Source organism: Anastrepha obliqua, chromosome 3 (genome assembly GCF_027943255.1).
Source record: "Anastrepha obliqua isolate idAnaObli1 chromosome 3, idAnaObli1_1.0, whole genome shotgun sequence".
NCBI lineage: Eukaryota > Metazoa > Arthropoda > Insecta > Diptera > Tephritidae > Anastrepha > Anastrepha obliqua.
The window spans coordinates 40986149-41007518 of record NC_072894.1 but is presented as its reverse complement, the minus strand read 5'-3'; the positions used below and the strand labels follow the sequence as shown (position 1 = coordinate 41007518).

Below are 21370 nucleotides of genomic sequence, written 5' to 3'. Positions count from 1 at the left end.
TTTAATTTTCTAGGTTTGTCCTTGTAACAAAATAGTTTTTAGCCAGTTAGAAGTATGATTTCACCCCATAGGAAGGGTTGAAAATTTGCCTACTTGCCGGCATATATTACCGGTGATTAGAAATACAATAAAAAATGCCAAATGGAGAGTAAAAATTCGAGGCCATGCAACGTTTTGGGCATTTTCGCTCCGCGAGAGAGAAAAAAGATATAACGTAGAGGAAAAGGAGAGAGAGAGCTATACCTTATATACCATATATCTTAGATACACTTTAGGCTATTTTTCCTGAGTTTTTCCTTGTGGTTGCTAATTTCTAGTGAGAAATAACACTGCCTACTTTTTGGCGCTTGTTTGTTGGTGCAAACTTACAGGCAATATATTTTTGGTGCCTACTTTTTGGCGTTATACTTCCTCGGTGCCTACTGTTTGGTTCGTTTTTTGGTAACAATTTTTTTTGAGGTTTTTTTGGTGCCTACTTTTTGGCGCTTATTTCCGTTTCCTAGCTAGTGCTTATGCGTACTATAAAGTGCTATCCATTCCGATGTCGGATTTATTGGTATTGCCTAGCGTTAATTTGTGCCGTTGCTGCGGTCCTGGAATCGCTGCGTTTGTGAGGGTGATAAACGCTCGGAGTAGTGCGCGTTGTTGCCACGGTTTGTGTCCGGCGTTTACCTACACCGGTCGACCCATCTCAGTTTTTTGTAAATTTTGTCTATTTGTATTCTCTGCAAATGTTTTGAATTTATTTAGATATATATTCTCTCTCTCTCTCTCATTTTCTCTCGGGTCTCTCCCTCACACTTTGTCTGCCTTGAAAGTTTCACTTCTGTTATGTGTACTACGCTACACGCACTTTTTTTATGTTTTAAAGTTTTCTGAATTTTTTATAAAAATTCCCGTATTCAAGGAATACATAAACGAAAATTTTAATTTGGACATAGACAAAATCTCTTCCAAATCTTTTACGAGCTATAAAAATATTATAAAAATTGATCCGAAATTGAATCCTGCAACCCTTCTTGAACAAGATGAGACAAAAAATCCCGTCTAGCTAGTCAATTGCTTTATTTTACAAAAATAAAAAAAATAACATTAATACATAATTTTTCGACTTGACTTTAGCAAAATTTAAAAAAAATTAATAATTGTAAAAGTTATCGCTGTTTGTGTGGAGCCCGTTTCTTCTGAACTTCCTTGCGGTGATCATCAGAAGTCCTTAGAGATTCATCTAAGATCAATCGGTGAAGAGAAATTAGTTTTATTAATATATAGTTTTGAGCCTGATCGAAGTTTTTCAAAATTAACAATATGGCGGCTTCAGGAAATATTTTTCAGATTTTCTAGAAAAAAAAACCGGCAATTAATTGTTTCAAAAAATCGAAATTTGTGAAAAAACCAAAATCCTTCAATCAGGATCGAGTTTTTTATATTTTCCAAAAGCAGTATAAATTTTATTGAAATCTAACAAGCGGTGTTTAAGTTACAGTGATCAGCAGTTTAAAAAACATAGTTTTGAGAAAAACGCATTTAAAGTTTTGCTTTCGATATCCGGAACGCCCGAGAGCCCTTTGTGAATCGTTGAAAAACTCAAAAAGTATTCGTCGGATTCACTTCAAATTTTTAAACAATATTTTTCAGATATTATACTTTAAGAAAATGCAAAAAAAATATAATTTTTTACTGACTACCCGTAGCCCCTTAAAAGATCTTCTGACATTCGAAGAAGACATAAAATTGTGGGTTCTTTCAATTGTAGGGCAATGTCAGAGTTCATCCCACAAATCAAAGAAGAAGTTTTGCTTAATACCTAAGATAGAATGTACTCTTATGTACCAATTATCTACACATATACATAGACAATGGAGGTATATGTCTTATTCTCACATCAAATATGACAACTCTTTTATTTATACATCTACACCCATCCAGAAACAGTCTCATATTCAAAGAAGATATCACGGTAAATAATCGCCTGGGTATCAAATGAGTTTCACCCTGGTATGGGCCTAAGATCTTTCCTCCCAATTTTTCACTTAAGGAAGGAAACCGGTTTAGATCGATAAAAAAATCGATTTTTTTTATTGCATAAATCGTTAGTATAACTACTCAAGAATATGTGGTAAAAATTTTAAAGCGAAATTCGCGGTTCCGCACCGTAGCCCGAGTTAGTTAGAACGACGTTTTTCTACTGGTGGGCATTCTAGCTTAAAAAGTTATCGACCAATCGTTCTAAAATTTTTCGGGATTTTTTCTTTATTCCATTCTAATCTATATGAACCTAAATTCTTGTTCGAAAAATTCTCGAAAACACCAAAATTTTGGCCACCTAAACCAGCTTCCCACCTTAATTGACAAACAGAGACTGAGTTATTGAGAACTGCTTCGAATCGTCAAATTCGACGTTGTGCTGTCGAAGAGAGAGCTTGGAACATAAGTTGCTTAGATAGACGAATGTGAGCGGCGAGAGTAGGCAAATTTCTTCGCAAGTTTGAAACACAGTATGGTTATTTTGGAACCAAATTTTGTACGGTATAAGTCTTTTCCTTTTTTTATTTACTTAGCTATATTTTCTTGAAAAGATTTAGAGATAGCTCAGTGGAAAATTAAACATGACTCGAAAACACCTTTTCCTTTTCACTATTGATTTATTTTTAAATACTTTAATTAACTTTTCTTGCTCAATTTTTCTACAGGTACTGTCAGAAGAGACATCAGGAGGTCGGCTCAAATTCAAAACCATTAAATCCGAAGAAACCAAATCGATACTACTCATCAGCGCTGCTGATCTACAAGACTCTGGCAAATATTCCTGTTACCCATCAAATACGGAGATAGCAAGCATACGCGTCCATGTACTACAAGGTGGGTATACCTACTTCCAGAATATTTAAGTAACATTACAAAAAGCTGTTTTTATACGCCGATTAGTGGCGCAAAATACATTATAAATGGCATCTAAATATAACCCCAACAACAGAAATGACAAATTTTATGTTTTCGCCTTTCAAGTCAAGTCGACTACATAGATTTTTCGGCATCCAAATTTTCAGCTTAAGGATTCTAATGCGGCTATCTTGAGTGGATTAAGTCTTATTTGGGTGATAGACACTGTGTGGTTGCCATCGATAATGCCTTTTCGGAATCTTCTATGTTATCTTCAGGCGTTATTTATACTTTTATATTTATTTACAAACGACATTGACCTATGTTTCGCAGCATCAACGTTTCTGCTATATGCAGATACTCCGAAAACATACTCGAGTTTCAAAATTTCGAAAGATTCTTTTTCAATAGAAATTCGCTAAACCTGTATCGTGATGCGCTCGAAACCATCTAAAGCTGAATGTTAATAAATATTCTTACCCCTATTGTACTAGAAGGCAAACTCCAATTCCGATATTCATAGTAGTAAAGTCCTCACTCGACGAACAAAACTAACACTCTAAGAGGTTCTCATCATGTCCGCTTTATAGTATGATGGAAAAGCTTGGACGATGACAACATTCGATGAGGTATCCCTTGGATTGTTTGAGAGATGATTTATGGACCTTTGCACATTAGCGACGGCAAGTATAGTAGGGGATAGAACAATGATCTGTATGAGCTTTACGATGGCATCGACTTAATGCAATGAACAAGGATCCAGCAGCTCCATTGGCTAAGTTACGTCGTCGGAATGGGTACAAATGCTCCGGGTCTGAAAGAATTCAATGCGGTACCAGCTGGTGGCAGCAGAGGCAGAGAAAGGCCTTCTCTGCGTTGGAAATATCAGGTGGAGAATGACTTGGCTTCACTTCGTGTTTCCAACTGGCGCCGGTTAGCTTAAACTTAAACTTTAAACTCAGCCAAAATCGCTTCGGCGGTTATTGTGCCAATCAAGAATAAGAAGAAACAACAATTTCAACGTGTCATCAGTTAAGGAGTTAAGGACTTGGGCATATACCTACTTTGACATGAAACTCAGCTCCTCCACCCAGAATAGTTTTATTATTCTGAAATCATAGGTATTATTGGCCGACCCACATCCGACCTATCAACTTGGGGTTTTCAGACTCGTACACTCGGAAGTCATTATATAATTGTAAGACCTAGAGTTGAATATGCTTGTAAACCGTACAGAACTAATCCAGAAAGCTCTAATTAAATTTGCTCTTCCCTCACTGAACTTTAATGACCCTATACCATCTTACGATTCTTGTAGTCAGCTTTTAGCTTTAAAGTCCCTATATCACAGGTTTGCGTTACTTGTTGGCTGTTTTGTTGCTGCAGGTCTCCGTAAAAGATTAATAGTTTCGTTGCTTGTGTGGCACGTAGCGCCGTCTTATTGAAAATAAACGTTGTCCAGATCAATACTATCCAATTCCGGCCACAAAAATTGTTAATAATCTCTTGATAGAGCAATGCAGTCACCGTTACTGTTGCTCCAGCTTCATTTTCGAAAAAGTAAGATCCAATGACTCCGCCCGACCATAAACCGCACACGTTGAGGATAGAGGTGCTTTTTAACAATAACTCTTGGATATTCTGAGCCCCAGATCCGACAATTTTCTTGTTGACGAAGTCATCGAGGTGGAAATGGGCCTCATCACTCAAGATGATTTTTCGATGGAATTCCGAATTATTTTCATGCATTACAACGATCCAATCAGCAAAGACACGACGTTGTTGATGATCGGCTGACTTGAGTTCTTGTGTTAATTGGACTTTATAAGCCTTAAGACCCAAATCTTTTTTGCAAAATACGGTGTAATGACGTTAGTGGAATGCCTAATTCCAAAGAATGAGGGGGAATGGACAAACCTGGGTTTTCTTCAACACTTTCGGCTATTTTCACCATTTTTATAGTGAGTTTTAATAATTTCAATGCGTTGTTTAAGCGTGTATCGTTCCATTTTTATTAATGGCTAGTTTCTAATTGTCAAATACTAAAAAATTATAGCTTCAAAAGTGACCCACCGAAAAGGATCTACCGAAATAACGGGCTATTCCAAATAACACCTGTTATTGGAAAACCCTTTAGCTCCTGTTAGAGATAACATAGCCCGAACAAAACGAAATAATTTGCTCAATTAGTTCACCCTGTACCTGCTGTTGTTTTCATATTTAGCAGCATCAGACTAACTGTTGTTGTTCTCTCTTTCTCTTTTCACAGGTGAGCGACCGGAAGCGATGCAAACGAATTCTGCACCCACAGCGGGACACAGCGCCGCCGCCCAGCCAACCAAACTAATCAGCGCTTTAATCGGTGCTTTCGTTTCATTGAAAATACTAACATTTCTCTGTAATAGTGCAGGCAACATAAGTGAAAATAAAAACAATGAGCAAAGCACAAGCAGTCAGCGCACAATTGCAGATTTCAACACCCAGTGTAATAGCAGTACTAGTTCGCATACTAATACGCAGACACAGTCGCAGCTACAGCGACAACCACAACTTCAGCAAAAGCACCTAGCAGTTGGAAGCAGCATTGCCACATTGCTGGCCACCGCATTACTCCACAGCATCAATCTAATAGCAGCGGACAGCATACTGTCGCGTTCAACCGAACAACTGTCACATGGTGACATAGTCGATGTTAGTCAACAACAATGCCACCACATCCAACAGTTGCGCCAGCCCCAGCAGCATTTGCTGCTTGAATGTAAGGTCCCACAAACTCTCATAGCACCGTCGTATGCGCGGTGATAAAGGAACCAGCATTAACGCAAATCCACAGAGCAGGCGGGATGAACGTAGTTTGGTGAAGGCCAATAGACCAATAGACTAGAGAGATGGCGTCACTATGTACATAGCTTATTTACTAACTGCGCTAGAGACTCACTACTCTGGCTGACCGGCCAAAGTAGGTACGACCCCAAGTAACACTGCACAGTTCAAGTGGTGAAATTTATAAAACTTTGGGCGGCTAATTACAGAGTATGTGCTTACATTTTTACGTAATTGAGTTAGTTATACTACGTATGGTGCATAGGCAAAGTAATGGGAAACCACATATAAACTTACGTACACACATTTGTATGTATAAACGAATAAGCACACGAGGTTGGGTAGTACGAGTAAGCATCAAATGGCTATACTTGAGTAGTAAAATTTAAAATAAGGCATACAAATTAGTAATGTTTAAAATAGGTATGAAATACCTTTAAATATGGAATATATATGTCTGTATATATATAAAACTTGTATGATAGGTTGTAAGTATTGAGTTATGAAAATGTAAATATACTTAGTATAATGTGTTGATTAATTTTTCTATGAAATTGAATTTCTGCTATTATATTGCATACTTATTCCTCTTATTTATAGATACACACACGGGCGAAATTATTCGCACAAAGCCTAATCGATAAGCTGTATCTTGAGAAAAAATTAAAAATGTTATTCGAAGTACACGAAAAGTACACGATTTTGTTGTTTATTTAATTCTCACATCAACTAAACAAAACTTTACTCCATAAATGAAAAATTAGCAAAAAATCACAGAATTCTTCATATTTTTAATGAACGAAATTATTCACACAATTCAATTTCACAAATAAAATATTAAATTCAATAAAATTTTAATATTTGTTACGCATTTCTTTTTACCTCATGACTTCATTAAGTTTATTGGGCATAGAGTTAATTAATTTTTTAGTCACTTATCCCACTCAAATTTCGCCATTCCTGTTGGAGTACCTCTTTCGGTTGGGTTTTGCTAGATAAATTAATTTTAGCGACACTCCTACCGAGTTCATCCCACAAAGGTTCGATGGTATTCAAGTCTAGAGACTGTGGTGATGTTGGAAGAATGTGAGGCACACGATATTTGATCCACATACGCACATCGTGGGCAATATGCTTGGGATCATTATCTTATTGAAAATAAAAGTTTTTTCCAACACACAGTTTTTGCGCGCATTCATGCAAGTTTTCTTTTAAAATATTAAGGTGAAGTGACGTTGATATGCATCCCCACACCATTATACCCCACCACCATGTTTCACTGTATTTACTGTATTGCTTTTGTAGAATTCGGTATTAGGTTTTCTTCAGACTCGATCCTTCCATCCGTTTGAAAATGTTGAACTCGCTCTCGTCGCTAAAAATAGCGTCACTCCAGAAATCAAGTGGCTTATTTTTAGATTTCTTTGCGACCTCTATCCTTTTATTTTTATTAACTTTACTGATGAGTGGTTTCGAGCCATTTGCGAGCTATATCCGGAACGATTCAAAACCCTAAGAACAGTTTTCGAATGGACTTCTTTACTAATCTCTTCACTCTCGTGCACTTCTGCGATGATGTAATTTTTTTTATTCCTTTTTATATTTCTTGTTATCACTGTTCATCACTGATAGTCAATTTGTAAGGTCTTCCAGTATGAGATCGGCTCTTAAGATTTGTTTCCCCCTTAAAATGTTTTATTATACTGTAAATAGTAAAACGACTTCGATTCACTGTTTGGCCGATTTCTGCTCATGATTTACCCTCATTACGCGCATGCAAAATTATTCTTCTTTTAGCTCATTTGTGTCTGCTTGTTTCCGACATATGAAACTTTAAATCAAGACTTGAAATTGCCAAATAAGTTCAATTTCGAATGATCACGAATCAAATGAAATCAGTTAAAATTTAAAATTCATACTTTGTGTGAATAATTTTGACCTTTAAAAATAAGGGGAGTCGTATGATTTTCGTTAATATTTTATTTATGGAGTAAAGTTTTGTTAAATGTATGTTAGTTTTAAATAAATAATAAATTTGTTTATTTTTCGCAGAATAACATTTTTAATTACATTAATTTGTTCTCAAATCTTGGTGAAACACCAAAATTAAGAAAAACATTTTTCTAATAGCGGTCGCCCTTCGAAAGGCAATGGCAAATCTACGAGTATATTTCTGCCATGAAAAAGCTCCTCATAAAAATATCTACCGTTTGGAGTCGGCTTGAAACTGTAGAACCCTCCATTTATGGAACAACATCAAGACGCACGCCACAAATAGGAGAAGGAGCTTGGACAAACACCCAAAAAGAGTGTACGCGCCAATTATATACACATGTATATAATTTTTTCTCAGAATACAGTTTATCGAATGAAAAATTTGTAGTTGTGTGAATAATTTTGTCCGTGTGTGTACATGTACGGCAAGCGAAAAATGTCCATTGAAGTAGCAGATTGTGCGCGACTGCCATTCGGTTGATCACGATTCAAAAGCCACTGAGAAACGAATAGCATGGTAGTGGATGCATTGATATTTTCCACTAACGACTAATACAATCTGTGTTTTTTTCAACCTCTATTGTAAACAAGCCACTAACATATCCCTTGTCGCGTCGGCGAATCAGCTGATTTCTTCAAATTCTCTGAGAGCCGATTAACCGTTTGATGTTGGTCACATTTTTGTATTCTGTACATGGTGCCCATATATCATATTATTTGGAGTACTTCGAAGGCACCTATGCCACTTTCCTCCTAGAATGTCACTGTTCTTTACCTGAAAATATTTTCTAAAATCCAACGAAAACAGGATATGATCTGTTGTAGAAAACTTGTTGTCAATTTGCTTCGGTTTCCAATAGACAGACTCCCAGAACTTGATTCCAAATTTCACTATATTTACTCGTGCGGAGAATTCTAATAGCAATTTATTTAGTATTTTAATTTGATGTTGCTTGTCATAAAAGTAAATAAAGTGTGCTACTGTAAAGTAATTAAGAGCAGATGTCTTTGAGAATCAAATAAAGAAATAACTGTAAGTGAGGTTTTAAATAATTAACATATAAAACTTAAGTAAGATTGGGCAAATATTGATAAATGAAATAGTTTTAGATATAAACATAAATATACCAGGAGTACGAAAAAGTTTCCGCCATTATTCAACTAAACCAAAAACCAAAATTTATTATCGAAGAATCGTCTTTGACTTTTATTCAAATGTTTGCCCATAATCAGCCACTACTATTTCCCAACTTTCTGCTAATATTTGGATACTACGTGGGAAGAACTCTTAATTTTTCACAGCTATCCGCAAATCGTTCGAAAACTATCCCCATTGTGTTGTTATGAGTATCTCTCAAAGTCATATGTAAAATTATACTTACCCGTATCAGCGAAAAAATCAACCATACATTGCGCAGACAGCAGCTCAATTTAGGCCACGCAAAGCATGCGCAAATCACGTAGCAACTCTTAGATTCAGCGCAGAACTAGTAAACGAAATGCATGAAGCTCTTCACCTTGTCTTCATCGTCGTTAAGAAGGCATTCGGCAGACAGCGCCAACAAAGCATATGGGATAAGCTCCAGCGTGAAAGAGTTTCGGATAAGATAATTCACTTTCTGTAAGCTCAATATTCCAAATTCCGATGTAGAGTTCTGCATGTTGACGCTCCATTCCAGCCAATCGAGCTAGTAGCAGGAGTTAGGCAAGGCTGCATATTATTCGCCACGGTTATTTTTAATGGTACCCGGTGCTAAATAACGCTCTTGATGCCAGCCTTGGAAGAAGAATTCTATAGAAACCTACTAGTAGGGAATACCTGGAACACCTCGACTACGTTGATGATATTGTCCTCCTTTCACAGCATAGCGGACACAGACAGGAGAAACTTGATGACCTCAGTTTCCAGGCAGAGCACGTCGATCTATGTATAAATGTGGGTAAAACTAAATCCATGCACCTTGCAGACAAACAATTTTACAGCAAACGCTTAACAAATCGAAAGTGTCGACACATTTACGCACCTAGAAAGCTAGGTTACAACAGATGGCGGAAGATGACTGATACAAGTGCAAGAATTAAAAAAGCTAAAGCGGCATTAACCAGCCCAAAAAAATTTTATACTCGAAGCAACTGACAAAACGCACAAAACTACGGATTTTTAATTCGAAAATAAAATCAGTTCTTCCCAACGGTTGGGAAACTTGGCATGTCAAAGGCAGGCAAAGCTTACAATCATTTGTTAACCATTGTCTCAGAACAATCCTGCGCGTATAGTCGTCAGACAGCTAGATTCCGAACGAACAGCTTCTCGCAAGAAGTGGGCAAAACCTCATTACTATTGAAATGCGGGAACATAAATGGAGATGGATTGGGCCCACCATCCGCAAATTAGCGAACAGAATAAGCAGAACGGCGTCAAAGACATCACCGCAGAGCACGTCCCAAAGCATCATAGTGACGTAGTCTTTTTGACGAGTTTTTAAGAGTCGACGAAAACCTAAGTGGCCCCAGACAGCAACAAATAATAATAATTTCCGAATTGTCCCAATTTTTGATATCTTCATGCAATGTAAAGTACAGCTCTGACAGGTTATGTGCCCTTGAGTGGAACGGTGATAATCGGAACTGGCAATGTCTGGTGAATTCGGCGAGTCAGATAGGGCTTCCCAATTCGGTATTTCCAATTAGACTTTAACCGACGACGCAACATATCGACGAGTATTGGCATGTAAAATAATAATTTTGTCATGTGATGAGGGCTTTTTTCTTGCAGTACTCCATTTAATCCTTAGATGCACGTTGTTGCTCGTATTCAACAAACTGAGAACTCGCTCTTGCATTTAGTTTAGTTTTTTCCTATTAAGTCTGAAAATATTATAAGTAAATTTAACCATTCCTGTTGGGTTGGCTGAGAGCGATTTCTTATGTTTAATGGTGAACGGTAAGGATTATTTTTTCTTTTTATTTATTGAGCTCCATTCATAACGGTAACTTCATGCGTGTACTTTAAACATAGAAATTGCCAGTGCACTCTTGAAATATACTTTCTTTTCTGCAGAAAAAGAGGTCGCTCTTCAGCTTTCTATGTAACTATATTTCGAAAGAGCTCTAGCAATTTTTAGTTGAAATTACATTAGCATTAAATTGAAATGATTGCCTGATAACTTGAGCTACTAAGGCTCTCCATCAACTAGTTTATCTTCGCAAGTCTGGAAGAAGAGCAGGTCCGAGCCAAGTTCTCCAGACACAAAACAAATGTTCAAGTAAAGCGTTGGGTAGTATTTGCTGAAAACGGGTGTTGCAGAACAGTGAATGCAAAAATTCTGGATCGAAAGGGTTATTATATTAGAAGCATTTTTTCTAGCAATTAACAATAGTTATCTTTTATTATGCTAGTTTTTTTTTCAAAGCGAAATAAAAAATAAAACGTGAGTATACGTTGGTGGTGATACAACTAAATTTTTGCATGCAGAATCGTAAGAAATATTTATTTTATTGCAAATCACTTCTAATTTAATAATCCAGTGATAGTTTCAAAAATAAATCAAACCTTTAAATTAAATCAAGAGTCTGCGCAAATAATATTTATTTGGCACAAATTTTGATATTCTGTCACAAAAAAAGTGATGCTGATGCAGAATGTCTAATGTTTCATGGTTATGTTGTTCGCAGTATGATAACAATCGATATTAATGAGTAAGCTTTAACAGCTGAGAATACCAAGCTGTGTTGGCGTTTCTCTTCAGCTTGGTTGGGCAAATCATCATGAATCGTTTAACGCCAAACCAAGACTACCAAATCGTGGAAATTTACTTTGAAAAACAAAAAAAAAATCTGTTCGTTAAGTTCATAGAGCAAAGTATTGAAGAGCTTACGATTCGCCGTCATTCTCAATTAGTTGGCCTTTGTCCTTCCACTACGTGGAAACTTTTACGAATTTTCTTTTTAAGGATCTTGGCTTTTGTTTGTCCTTGTTCACTCCACTCGGGAGCATAGGGCCTTGACGAGACTCAGTCTTGCGTTGGTTTCGTTAATCTATTTTGCTCTCTGGCAGGGTAGGTGATTAGCCTGCCGCTACCAGTCTACCAAATAGTGGAAAAGCCCACCTTGTCGTTGCTTAGGAACAACGCCATCTAACGGTTTAGAGCGCCATCTGTGTTTCACATTTTTCTGTCGGAAGGATCATACAGATGGTTGAGGACTTCGCAAAATTTTGGTGTGTCTGTGATGTTTTTCGCGATTGCCCTTTTCCTCTTGCTGGTGCCACTGATGCAATGTATAACTGTGTGTTTTTCGTTGTTTTTGCTTGCTGTAGCGGCCACAATGCAAATAAAGCACTGACTTTTGTACGGGAGTAAGGGTTGGAAGGATAGGTTTTTCGGGTTGAGGAATGATTTTTGTTTTTTTTAGAAACTATGAAAATAGGTAAGTTTGCAAAAGTGTATGGACCGTGCTTTACGTGGGATTCGAACCGACAACCTCTGGGATGCCAGGCTAGTGCACTAACGCTAGACTACCGAGGCCGCGACATCTTGGCTTACGTACCAATAAAATACAGCTTGTGCAGGAATTGAAGTCAAACGACCATCGCTTGCGTCGCAGTTTTGCTGATTGGGCTCATTTAGATGTGTTATTAAGATTTATTGAAAAAGTAGTCAAAAATTGGACTGATCCTATAGATCATCTAATTCGTAGGCGCGACGTACATATGCCGGATATTTAATTTAAAAAAATATACGTGACCGACAAAAGTCTACATACACCCCCCATTTCCACTGGTTTGAAAGTTCAGAGACTTTACTAAAAATTGTGTTTACCCTGTTTTATTTGAAAGCTTTTTCTCATCATTATAAACTTTTCTAGTCATTAAACTAGTATTTAGTTGGTCCGGTCCACCATTTGCATCAATTACAGCTTGAACCCGTCGTGGCGTCGAGGTGACTAAATTTGTTAACTTTGGAGGAGTTATATTGTTCCAAGCTTTTATTAGTCGTTCTTTAAGTACTGAAGCGCTTGAAATCGGATTTTTTCTCATTTTTCAATCTAAAATTTTCCAGACATATTCAATAATATTTAAATCTTGGCTTTGCGGTGGTGTATTTAATTGCCTTGGATCATGGTATAGCAGCCAATCCTTCACAATGTGTGCTGTGTGCTTTGGATCGTTATCCTGTTGAAAGACCCAACCTGAACCAAGCTCCAAATCATTCTCCGAAGATTTCAGATTGACTTCCAATAGCGACTTGTATTTATACCGATCCATATTACCTTCAAAAAATACTAATCTTCCAACTCCAGATGCAGCAACAGCTCCCCAAACCATTACATTGCCGCCACCATGCTTCACTGTTGATGCCAAATTCTTCGGACTAAGTGCAATATTTTTTCCTCTACACGTTTGCTCTCTATCGCTACCGAATATATTAAATTTCGACTCTGTAAACAAAAATCCATCCCCTTTTCCCAATGTGCTTTGTCGAACTCCAGGCGAAGTTTACGGTTTTTTTTTTCAGAAATAGAAGGTTTTTTGGGTGTTCTTCTATGAAAACAGTTTTTGTTCAGAGCTCTTTGAATTGTTCTTCGATGAACACACTTGTTGGATAAGCTCGCTATATCTTCTGCCAATTTCAGAGCAGAAACTTTTGGATTTTTGTCCACTTTCTTTAGAATCAAGCTGACGCCTTTGCGAGATAGTTTGCTCGGGCGGCCATTGCGTGGCTTATTTACGGTGGAACACTATTTTTTAAATTTTCTTACAATGGTCTGGACTGTTGCACGACTTAAGTTTAAGATTTTTGAAATTTCGTCATATGATTTTTTTCTTTCCTGTGGTGAATAACTGATATTTTTTTCACAGTTTTTACCTAGCATATTTAGTCAAGTGGCGGAGAGGTGTACAAATGAGCATAAATACTAATTCAGATATATAAACAGATACATACTAAGTTTTTTTTATTAAAAAAATAGAAATTAATTAATGTGAGTTGTTCGAAAGCATAACGTACGTATACTGGTGTGTACATGTGGAGAACACGTGGAAATATTGTTAAAAATATAATAAAGTTGTATCCTAAAATATGTTGAAATATGAAAATATAATTCACACAAAAAATAAATTTATGAAATTTAAGGTTATGTGAAAACTAATAGTTAGGTCATTGACATATATGTACTTACATAGTAATACATATGTACTTATATTTACATACATAGTATAGCAATTGTGTAATCTATTTATATGTGTTGTATTAAAAATGCGTCAATATAATTTATCAAATAATGATGTGCGGCAAGAGATTAAAAATAACTACCAATTAACTTACCTAACTGTACATGTTTCAAGGGGATTAAGTGTAGAACATAAGAGAAACTACAATGACGAATTCAAATAAAATTTACTCAATGAAAATATAAAAGGCATTATTATTTACTTTAATTATACGCAGGTAAGTAGAAAGTGAGAAGAAGGTTTAAAAGCAAAGAAAATTTATGAACGAATGTTGAAAGTGCCTGAGGACTTTCGCCATCAATTAGTGCAGTAGATAGATGGGCTGCTGAATTTAAAAATGGTTGTACAAGCCTTGAAGGCGATCCACATCAAGTACGTCCAAAAGCAGTAATAACACCAGAAATTGTAGATTTAATAAGGGATATCGTATTGGAGGATCGTCTCGAGCGACTGAAAGAGATTTAGTAGAAGTCCCAGGCATCTAATTTGACAGTGCAAGCAATATTTTGACTGAACTATTGGGTTTCAGAAAGTTGTGTGCACAAAGGGTGCCACATTCGCTAGCAATGGACAAAAATACATTTGAATGCGACTTTCTCAGCAACATTTAAAGCATTTTGGAAGGGATAAAGAGGATTTTTTGCGTCGATTCAACTCTACGGATGAGACTTGTGTAAACACATGGCAACCGTAAATGACAGCGATGTATGGCAACTACAAGCTGGTGTCATAATATTTTAAAATCGTCAACGGCAATAAATGAACGAACGACGAATACGACGATCGCTAACGGATTTATGCGCCTCAAACGTTTTTTTTTTATTATACTCATTATATTTTCCGACAATAAAGTATAATTTAAGCATTAGCAGAAAAAAAAAAAACTCATTTTCATCAAAACAATGCATCGTGTCACAAAAGCATTTTGACAATGGCTAAAATCCATGAATTAGAGTTCGAATTGTTGAAACAACCACCGTATTTTCCAGATTTGGCTCCCAGCGACTTCTATCTGTTTCCAGACCCAAAAAAAATCATGCGAGGAAAGCGTTTTTCATCAAATGATGAGGTCATAACAACTGTGAAAGCGTATTTTGAAGCCCTTTTTGATTCTCACTTTTTGGACGGAATTCATAAATTGCACTCTCGTCGCAAGAAGTGTATTGATGTTCAAAATGACTATACTGAATAATAAAGTGTATTTGAAAACACAATATTGTGTTTACTTATCGAACCGCAAAACCAATTGAACAACTTAACACATGGGCGGAAAAGTCCCGGGCCTAACAAAGAAAGCACGTTTTTTTTTTTTGTTCAAAGTTAGCTTTAATCATCAACGTAATTTCCCTCAAGAACAATACAATCATTCCAGCGCCGCTCTAACATTTCAATACCACGATATATCTTTTGCCCCAAAATAGGTCTCAGTTTCGAGTGAAACTTTTTATCGGCGAGCTTTTTTTATGTCTGCGAACCGTCAGTAGTCGCTGGGAGTCAAATCTGGCGAATACAGTGGATGTGGAAGCAATTCGAAATTCAATTCATGTATCATAACTTTGCCATTGTTTGATTGGCTTATGACACGGTGCGTTGAACGGTTGAATAGATATAGATTTAATGCATAAAGAAAATAGTAAAATATAATATAATAGTTAATAAAAATTGACAAATATTTATAATTATTGATTTATCGATAGTTCGTCAACTATATACGGCGCGTTTTCGACCTGAGGCACCGGTTGACCTGAAGTGATCCGGTGACCGCGCGCTATCCGCCCTCTATCTCGAAAGCGGTTGACCGTATAAAATTTTTTTTTCAACAAAATTTTTAAAGAATATTGATAATAATTACAAATAGCAAACAACCCATGGGAAATGAGATATTTACAAAATAAGCGCAAAACCCCGATTTTTGTGACCTTCGACCTTGAAATTTAATAGTTGCGTACACAACAGTTTTGAGACAACTTTTTGAGTGTTAATATAAAGTTATTTACAGACTTACAACTGGGTATCTCGTATTCCGAGATTCATACCTAATTTAAGCTTAAATGACTGGGCTATAGAGATAGTGAGCGGGTAAATGGCGAATAGAAGAGGCCTAATATGATCGTTTGCCAAAAGTTTAGCGATTGTGACTCTCTATTATTATTAATTCAATACTGTATAGAAAACGGCATTGCCAAATTTAAAATTTTTAAATTTCAATAAGCGCCAATTTCAATACCACACAATTTTTTCGCTGAGAACGATTATGGAAAAAAGTTAGCCTCTATATAATTTATAACGTGCATATTTAACATGTACAGATTATAGTACAAATTAATTTCAAAGACCATTTCTTCATTATTCTCAACTTGTTGCCACAAAAATAATTTCAACCCAAGACGCATTAAACTGGTAGCAGCAATAAGGTGCAGTTTTGATTGCTTTGAATTTGTTCGGTATATAAATTGTAAAATTGTGCCTAAATTACTTCAAGTATTGTATTAGTCTTCGTTTATAGATTTTGACATTCTGACAAACGCAGAAACAATGTACAAAAAATTTAACAGCTTTGCTCTATTGCTGCTCTCTGTTAAATGTGCCTTGACTTCACTTATTTCAAATTATTTCATGTTTTTAGAGTGCCATTTAAATGCTTGTATATTGCATTTCAGCTCAGAAAAAAAGAAATAAAAGTGCACTAGGCACTAAACCATTTCTCTCCAAACACCAAGCATGAGAGAGCGAGCAAGTTGCTTATTTCCAAAACCTTTAATAATGGAATCATGGCTGGCCCGAAATCATAAACTCTTGTCGCTACCATGATGGAAAGAATAATGAGATGGCGCCTATCGTGGTCCCGTTACTTTGCTCTCAGCGAATTTGACAACGAGTTACGTGACTTTAGCTTTAGTATGGCCAGATTACCATTTTCGTAACCTGATTTAGCTTTTTTTTTGTTATTTAGTCTAAGAGTTTTAGTTCTTTCTTCATGACATTTTTCTAGCCTATTCTAATTGAAAGTAATGTTCATAGTTTTGTAAAATATACATTTTTTTTAAATTAGTTCAATAATTCACTTAGTTTTATTTAGCTTTACTTTTTTAACATCTGGTGGCATTGCCCGCGATTGCAGGTGTTGTTGGTGTTGTTTCTGCTTTCGGCAGTCAAATCTCTCTCTCGCTACTGCAGTATTGCCTACCTTTGGATATAAAATGCACTAAAATTCCCATTCAAAGAAAATAACACAACAAATTTTTATTGAATCATTTAAAGAATTTTGTATGCGTGACAAATTGTCTTTAGAATGTGCGTTTTCTTTTATTCTAAATGTGTTATGCTTATGTACAATTCAATTTATAAGTTATTTTTGTCAAGCGAGGCTCTTTGGTTAAGGGAACAACTTATTTGCTATATTTGAGGTTATGTAACTAGATAAGGTACTCTTTTTGTAAAAGTGTCAGTATGGTTTCTTTAGTATTTTCTGGTATTTTGTTGCTTATTTTTATAATGAATACACCTCTTGATGCCCTATGTCCCACTAAGGATTGATGGCCGGAAGAAACGATTACACCTCTATGGTTTTAATCCGCATTCAGTAAATTCAAACGCCTTTTAAAATGTGTAAAAAGTTTTCAATCTTAAGAAAAGTTGAGAGAGGGACATTTAATATTCTTCCATAACCTTAAAGGGAGCAAACAATTAAATTCAAACTTTCAAAATATCAAATTCTATAAAAACCAACTAATTTTCATTAGCATTAAAATTTTGTCAGAGTGGCCTTTATTAACCTTCTTTTGTATAATAATAAAGTTTTTATTTAACCTAAAGTTTCGGTAGCTTCAAATTAAAAAACAAAGATACAAACACGAAACTTCAAAATTTTCGCATTTTCGGTATAAAAAAGCACTAAATTTATTGCGAAGAGCAAATGATTGGAAATACTGCACAACTCAGCAAACGTGACGTCACGTACTCTCTGATGGGCCCAATCTTCTTTCTATCATTCTTGTGTCGCTACCATTGACGATATGACAACGGCAATTACTCATTTTTGCATTGAGCTCTCACGCTCACATAAATTCACTCACTTAGCTGCGCTTACAAATTGATATGTGATAGGCGTACTGATTTAAGTATTCAGTATTAAAAGGAGCAAACAACAACGCACTTGTGAATAAATTGCTGAATATTATAATTTTTTTTATCTAGTACGCTTTTAATTTGATAAGTTTGAGATATACAAATAATACTATTATAACAATAAGAATGGAGGAAGGCGGTATAAATTCGGAAGTGCAACTGGCAATAAACATCACAGCCCGACAATCTTCTGATTCCTCTTACTTTCCACCGAATTTCGGTTCCCCAGCTGCACAAGTGGCTATTCACGCCGAAGCACCATCGAGACCCACTGGTTACGCTCCCATACCTCAACACCCACCACAAAATGAACCACCTACAGAAAGTTGGTTAGGCCTAAAAAATAAACCAGAATTGAACTCAGTTATATCAGGTAGATACAAGCAACATTGCATTATGAAATGGAAATGAATTTTATATCACAACAAAGTCATAATGAAATCAAACACAAAGTGCAGTTACTGTTTTTTTTTTTTTTTTGTTTTTATTAACAGTAGTTTTACCACCTAGTTTTAAAACCTGAGGGTCAGGTGGAAATTTGAAGACTACATTTTGCACAAAATCAATTATATAATATAAAGTTGCGTATGCTTTCCCCTAAATATCTTTAATGAGCCGTACAATTAAAAAGTGACGTTCCGATTTTATTCCAAACTTCTTCTTCATTTTCCCTTTACTTTCTAAACTGCTGTCCGGACAATTGCCTTTGACATATGCTGCGACGTCCAAAACGCAACTGTAAAATTTTGTAAGAAACGGTTCGTTTACTTGACGGGCTTGAGTTTTTGCTTCTCCTTCAGTCTCTTCGTTTCTGTTCAGAGCTGAGCACCCTTTTTACATTTTTGGACATAAGTTGGCGCAGTGGAGAACCTTTTAGATGTTGCCCACATGAAGGCGTTCGGTTTCCTCTTCCCGTGGACTTCCACTGATGTCGCGAGATTTTTGCCAACTGCATTACCTTTTCTTTCACGAGTTTTGTTCAAAAAGCAACTTTTTATTTTTTCCTAAAAATCGTTATTTCTTCAGTAATATCTACTTTTCCACTTCCGTTGAGGCATGCTTATGATGTCGTTTTTGACGCATGAGGTGGCTCAATATGGTTGCGCGTTATTGGTAGCAAAATGAAATCAAAAGGCAATATAGTCACCACACCAAGTTTTGCATAACAAAAATTCAAAACACCACACAACATTAAATTAAATAAATTTTTTTTAATATTTTCATGCACAACTTTTGACGCATACAATTTTTGCTTGTATTAAAAAAATATAAATAAAGTAAAAAAATAAACAAAAATTTTTTTAAAATTGGCGCCGTGATTTGATGTTGAGTCGTACATGTAGCGACGATAGAGACACGGTGCGTTTGTTTCTGCGACTGCGTTGTGAAACTAGGTTGTGTGATGTCTATGTGTGATGCGGGGACAAATTTTAATAAAATTCTGAAAGTAATTCATGGTGTAGTATTAAATTTTAAAAAAATATATAGTTTTTTCATACGCACTAGTGAACGAATTTATTCCTAACAAATGCAAAACACAATTCTGCTCTAAAGCCACACATGTGTAGGTTTGTATACATGTACACACACTATATGAACCAGCATTCATACTTGCTATGCAGCTTAAATTACACTGTGGAACAAATTCAGGTTAGCAAAAATTAGGTCCATTCTGAGAGTGGCGGGTGAAAATAGAGGCGAAATTAGAAGACCCGTATCGCGCCGTTTTTTTATGTTAGTTCGAATTTTTTTTTAATCGGCCTTCGAAGTTCGAAATCGGAGAAAAATTGTTTATATGGTTTTTTGGCTATAACTCGTCGACTAATTGATATTTTTTCAATCTGTAAAAGCCAAATTATTGCTGGAGACCTGTGCAACAATTACATTTTTTGAAAAAATTGATTTCGAAAATTTTTGTGGTACTTATGAAACAATATACCGAAAATCGGCTCCGATTTCGAACTTCGAAGGCCGATTAAAAAAAAATTCGAACTAACATAAAAAAACGGCGCGATACGGGTCTTCTAATTTCGCCTCTATTTTCACCCACCCCTCTCAGAATGGACCTAATTTTTGCTAACCTGAATTTGTTCCACAGTGTTATAATATAATATTATATTTGCGCTTTCTGGTTTAACCATTAGCCGCTAGAGCCAAATAATATCTTCAAGCGTCTACATGATTTTTCGTAAACAGGAAATTTGATATTCGCAAAAGTTTTCGTTTTTATTTTATACCTCTGGTCTAACTAAACAAGTCGCAAGAGCCAACGCTGTCAACAAAATAAAACGAACATAAAGATAGCGCGCGGGGAAATGGCGAATAGAAGATGCTTTAAGTAATACGGGTGGGCCATATAGCGTTTGCTTTTTGAACCACCTATTTTTTTGAGAATGGTAACACCAATGACATGTCAGATGTGTTTATAATTTACTTAAAGGTTTGACATTTACGAAATGGGACGCCATACGCTTGAACAAATTTGGGAAATATTGAAAACCTATTTCCAAAGTGGTGAGTCTTCTTCTTCCGTGGTTACAGTAAATGGCGAGCGTTACCGTGACATGCTCAACGAGTTTGATTGGAGTGACATGGACGACATTTGGTTTCATCAGGACGGTGGACACCTCTATGGTTTTAATCCGCATTCAGTAAATTCAAACGCCTTTTAAAATGTGTAAAAAGTTTTCAATCTTAAGAAAAGTTGAGAGAGGGACATTTAATATTCTTCCATAACCTTAAAGGGAGCAAACAATTAAATTCAAACTTTCAAAATATCAAATTCTATAAAAACCAACTAATTTTCATTAGCATTAAAATTTTGTCAGAGTGGCCTTTATTAACCTTCTTTTGTATAATAATAAAGTTTTTATTTAACCTAAAGTTTCGGTAGCTTCAAATTAAAAAACAAAGATACAAACACGAAACTTCAAAATTTTCGCATTTTCGGTATAAAAAAGCACTAAATTTATTGCGAAGAGCAAATGATTGGAAATACTGCACAACTCAGCAAACGTGACGTCACGTACTCTCTGATGGGCCCAATCTTCTTTCTATCATTCTTGTGTCGCTACCATTGACGATATGACAACGGCAATTACTCATTTTTGCATTGAGCTCTCACGCTCACATAAATTCACTCACTTAGCTGCGCTTACAAATTGATATGTGATAGGCGTACTGATTTAAGTATTCAGTATTAAAAGGAGCAAACAACAACGCACTTGTGAATAAATTGCTGAATATTATAATTTTTTTTATCTAGTACGCTTTTAATTTGATAAGTTTGAGATATACAAATAATACTAT

General features: G+C 35.9%; 1 protein-coding gene across 1 annotated transcript in view; it reads left to right on the top strand.

Moving 5' to 3' along the window:
* The window catches only part of LOC129241930 (uncharacterized), a 79403-nt gene extending 73718 nt beyond the window's left edge, over positions 1–5685 (top strand). The window contains exons 6-7 of the mRNA XM_054878479.1: positions 2694–2862; positions 5153–5685. Of these exons, the coding sequence (XP_054734454.1) occupies positions 2694–2862; positions 5153–5685 (702 nt within the window). The remainder of the gene's footprint in view (positions 1–2693; positions 2863–5152) is intronic.
* The last annotated feature ends 15685 nt before the right edge of the window (positions 5686–21370 follow it).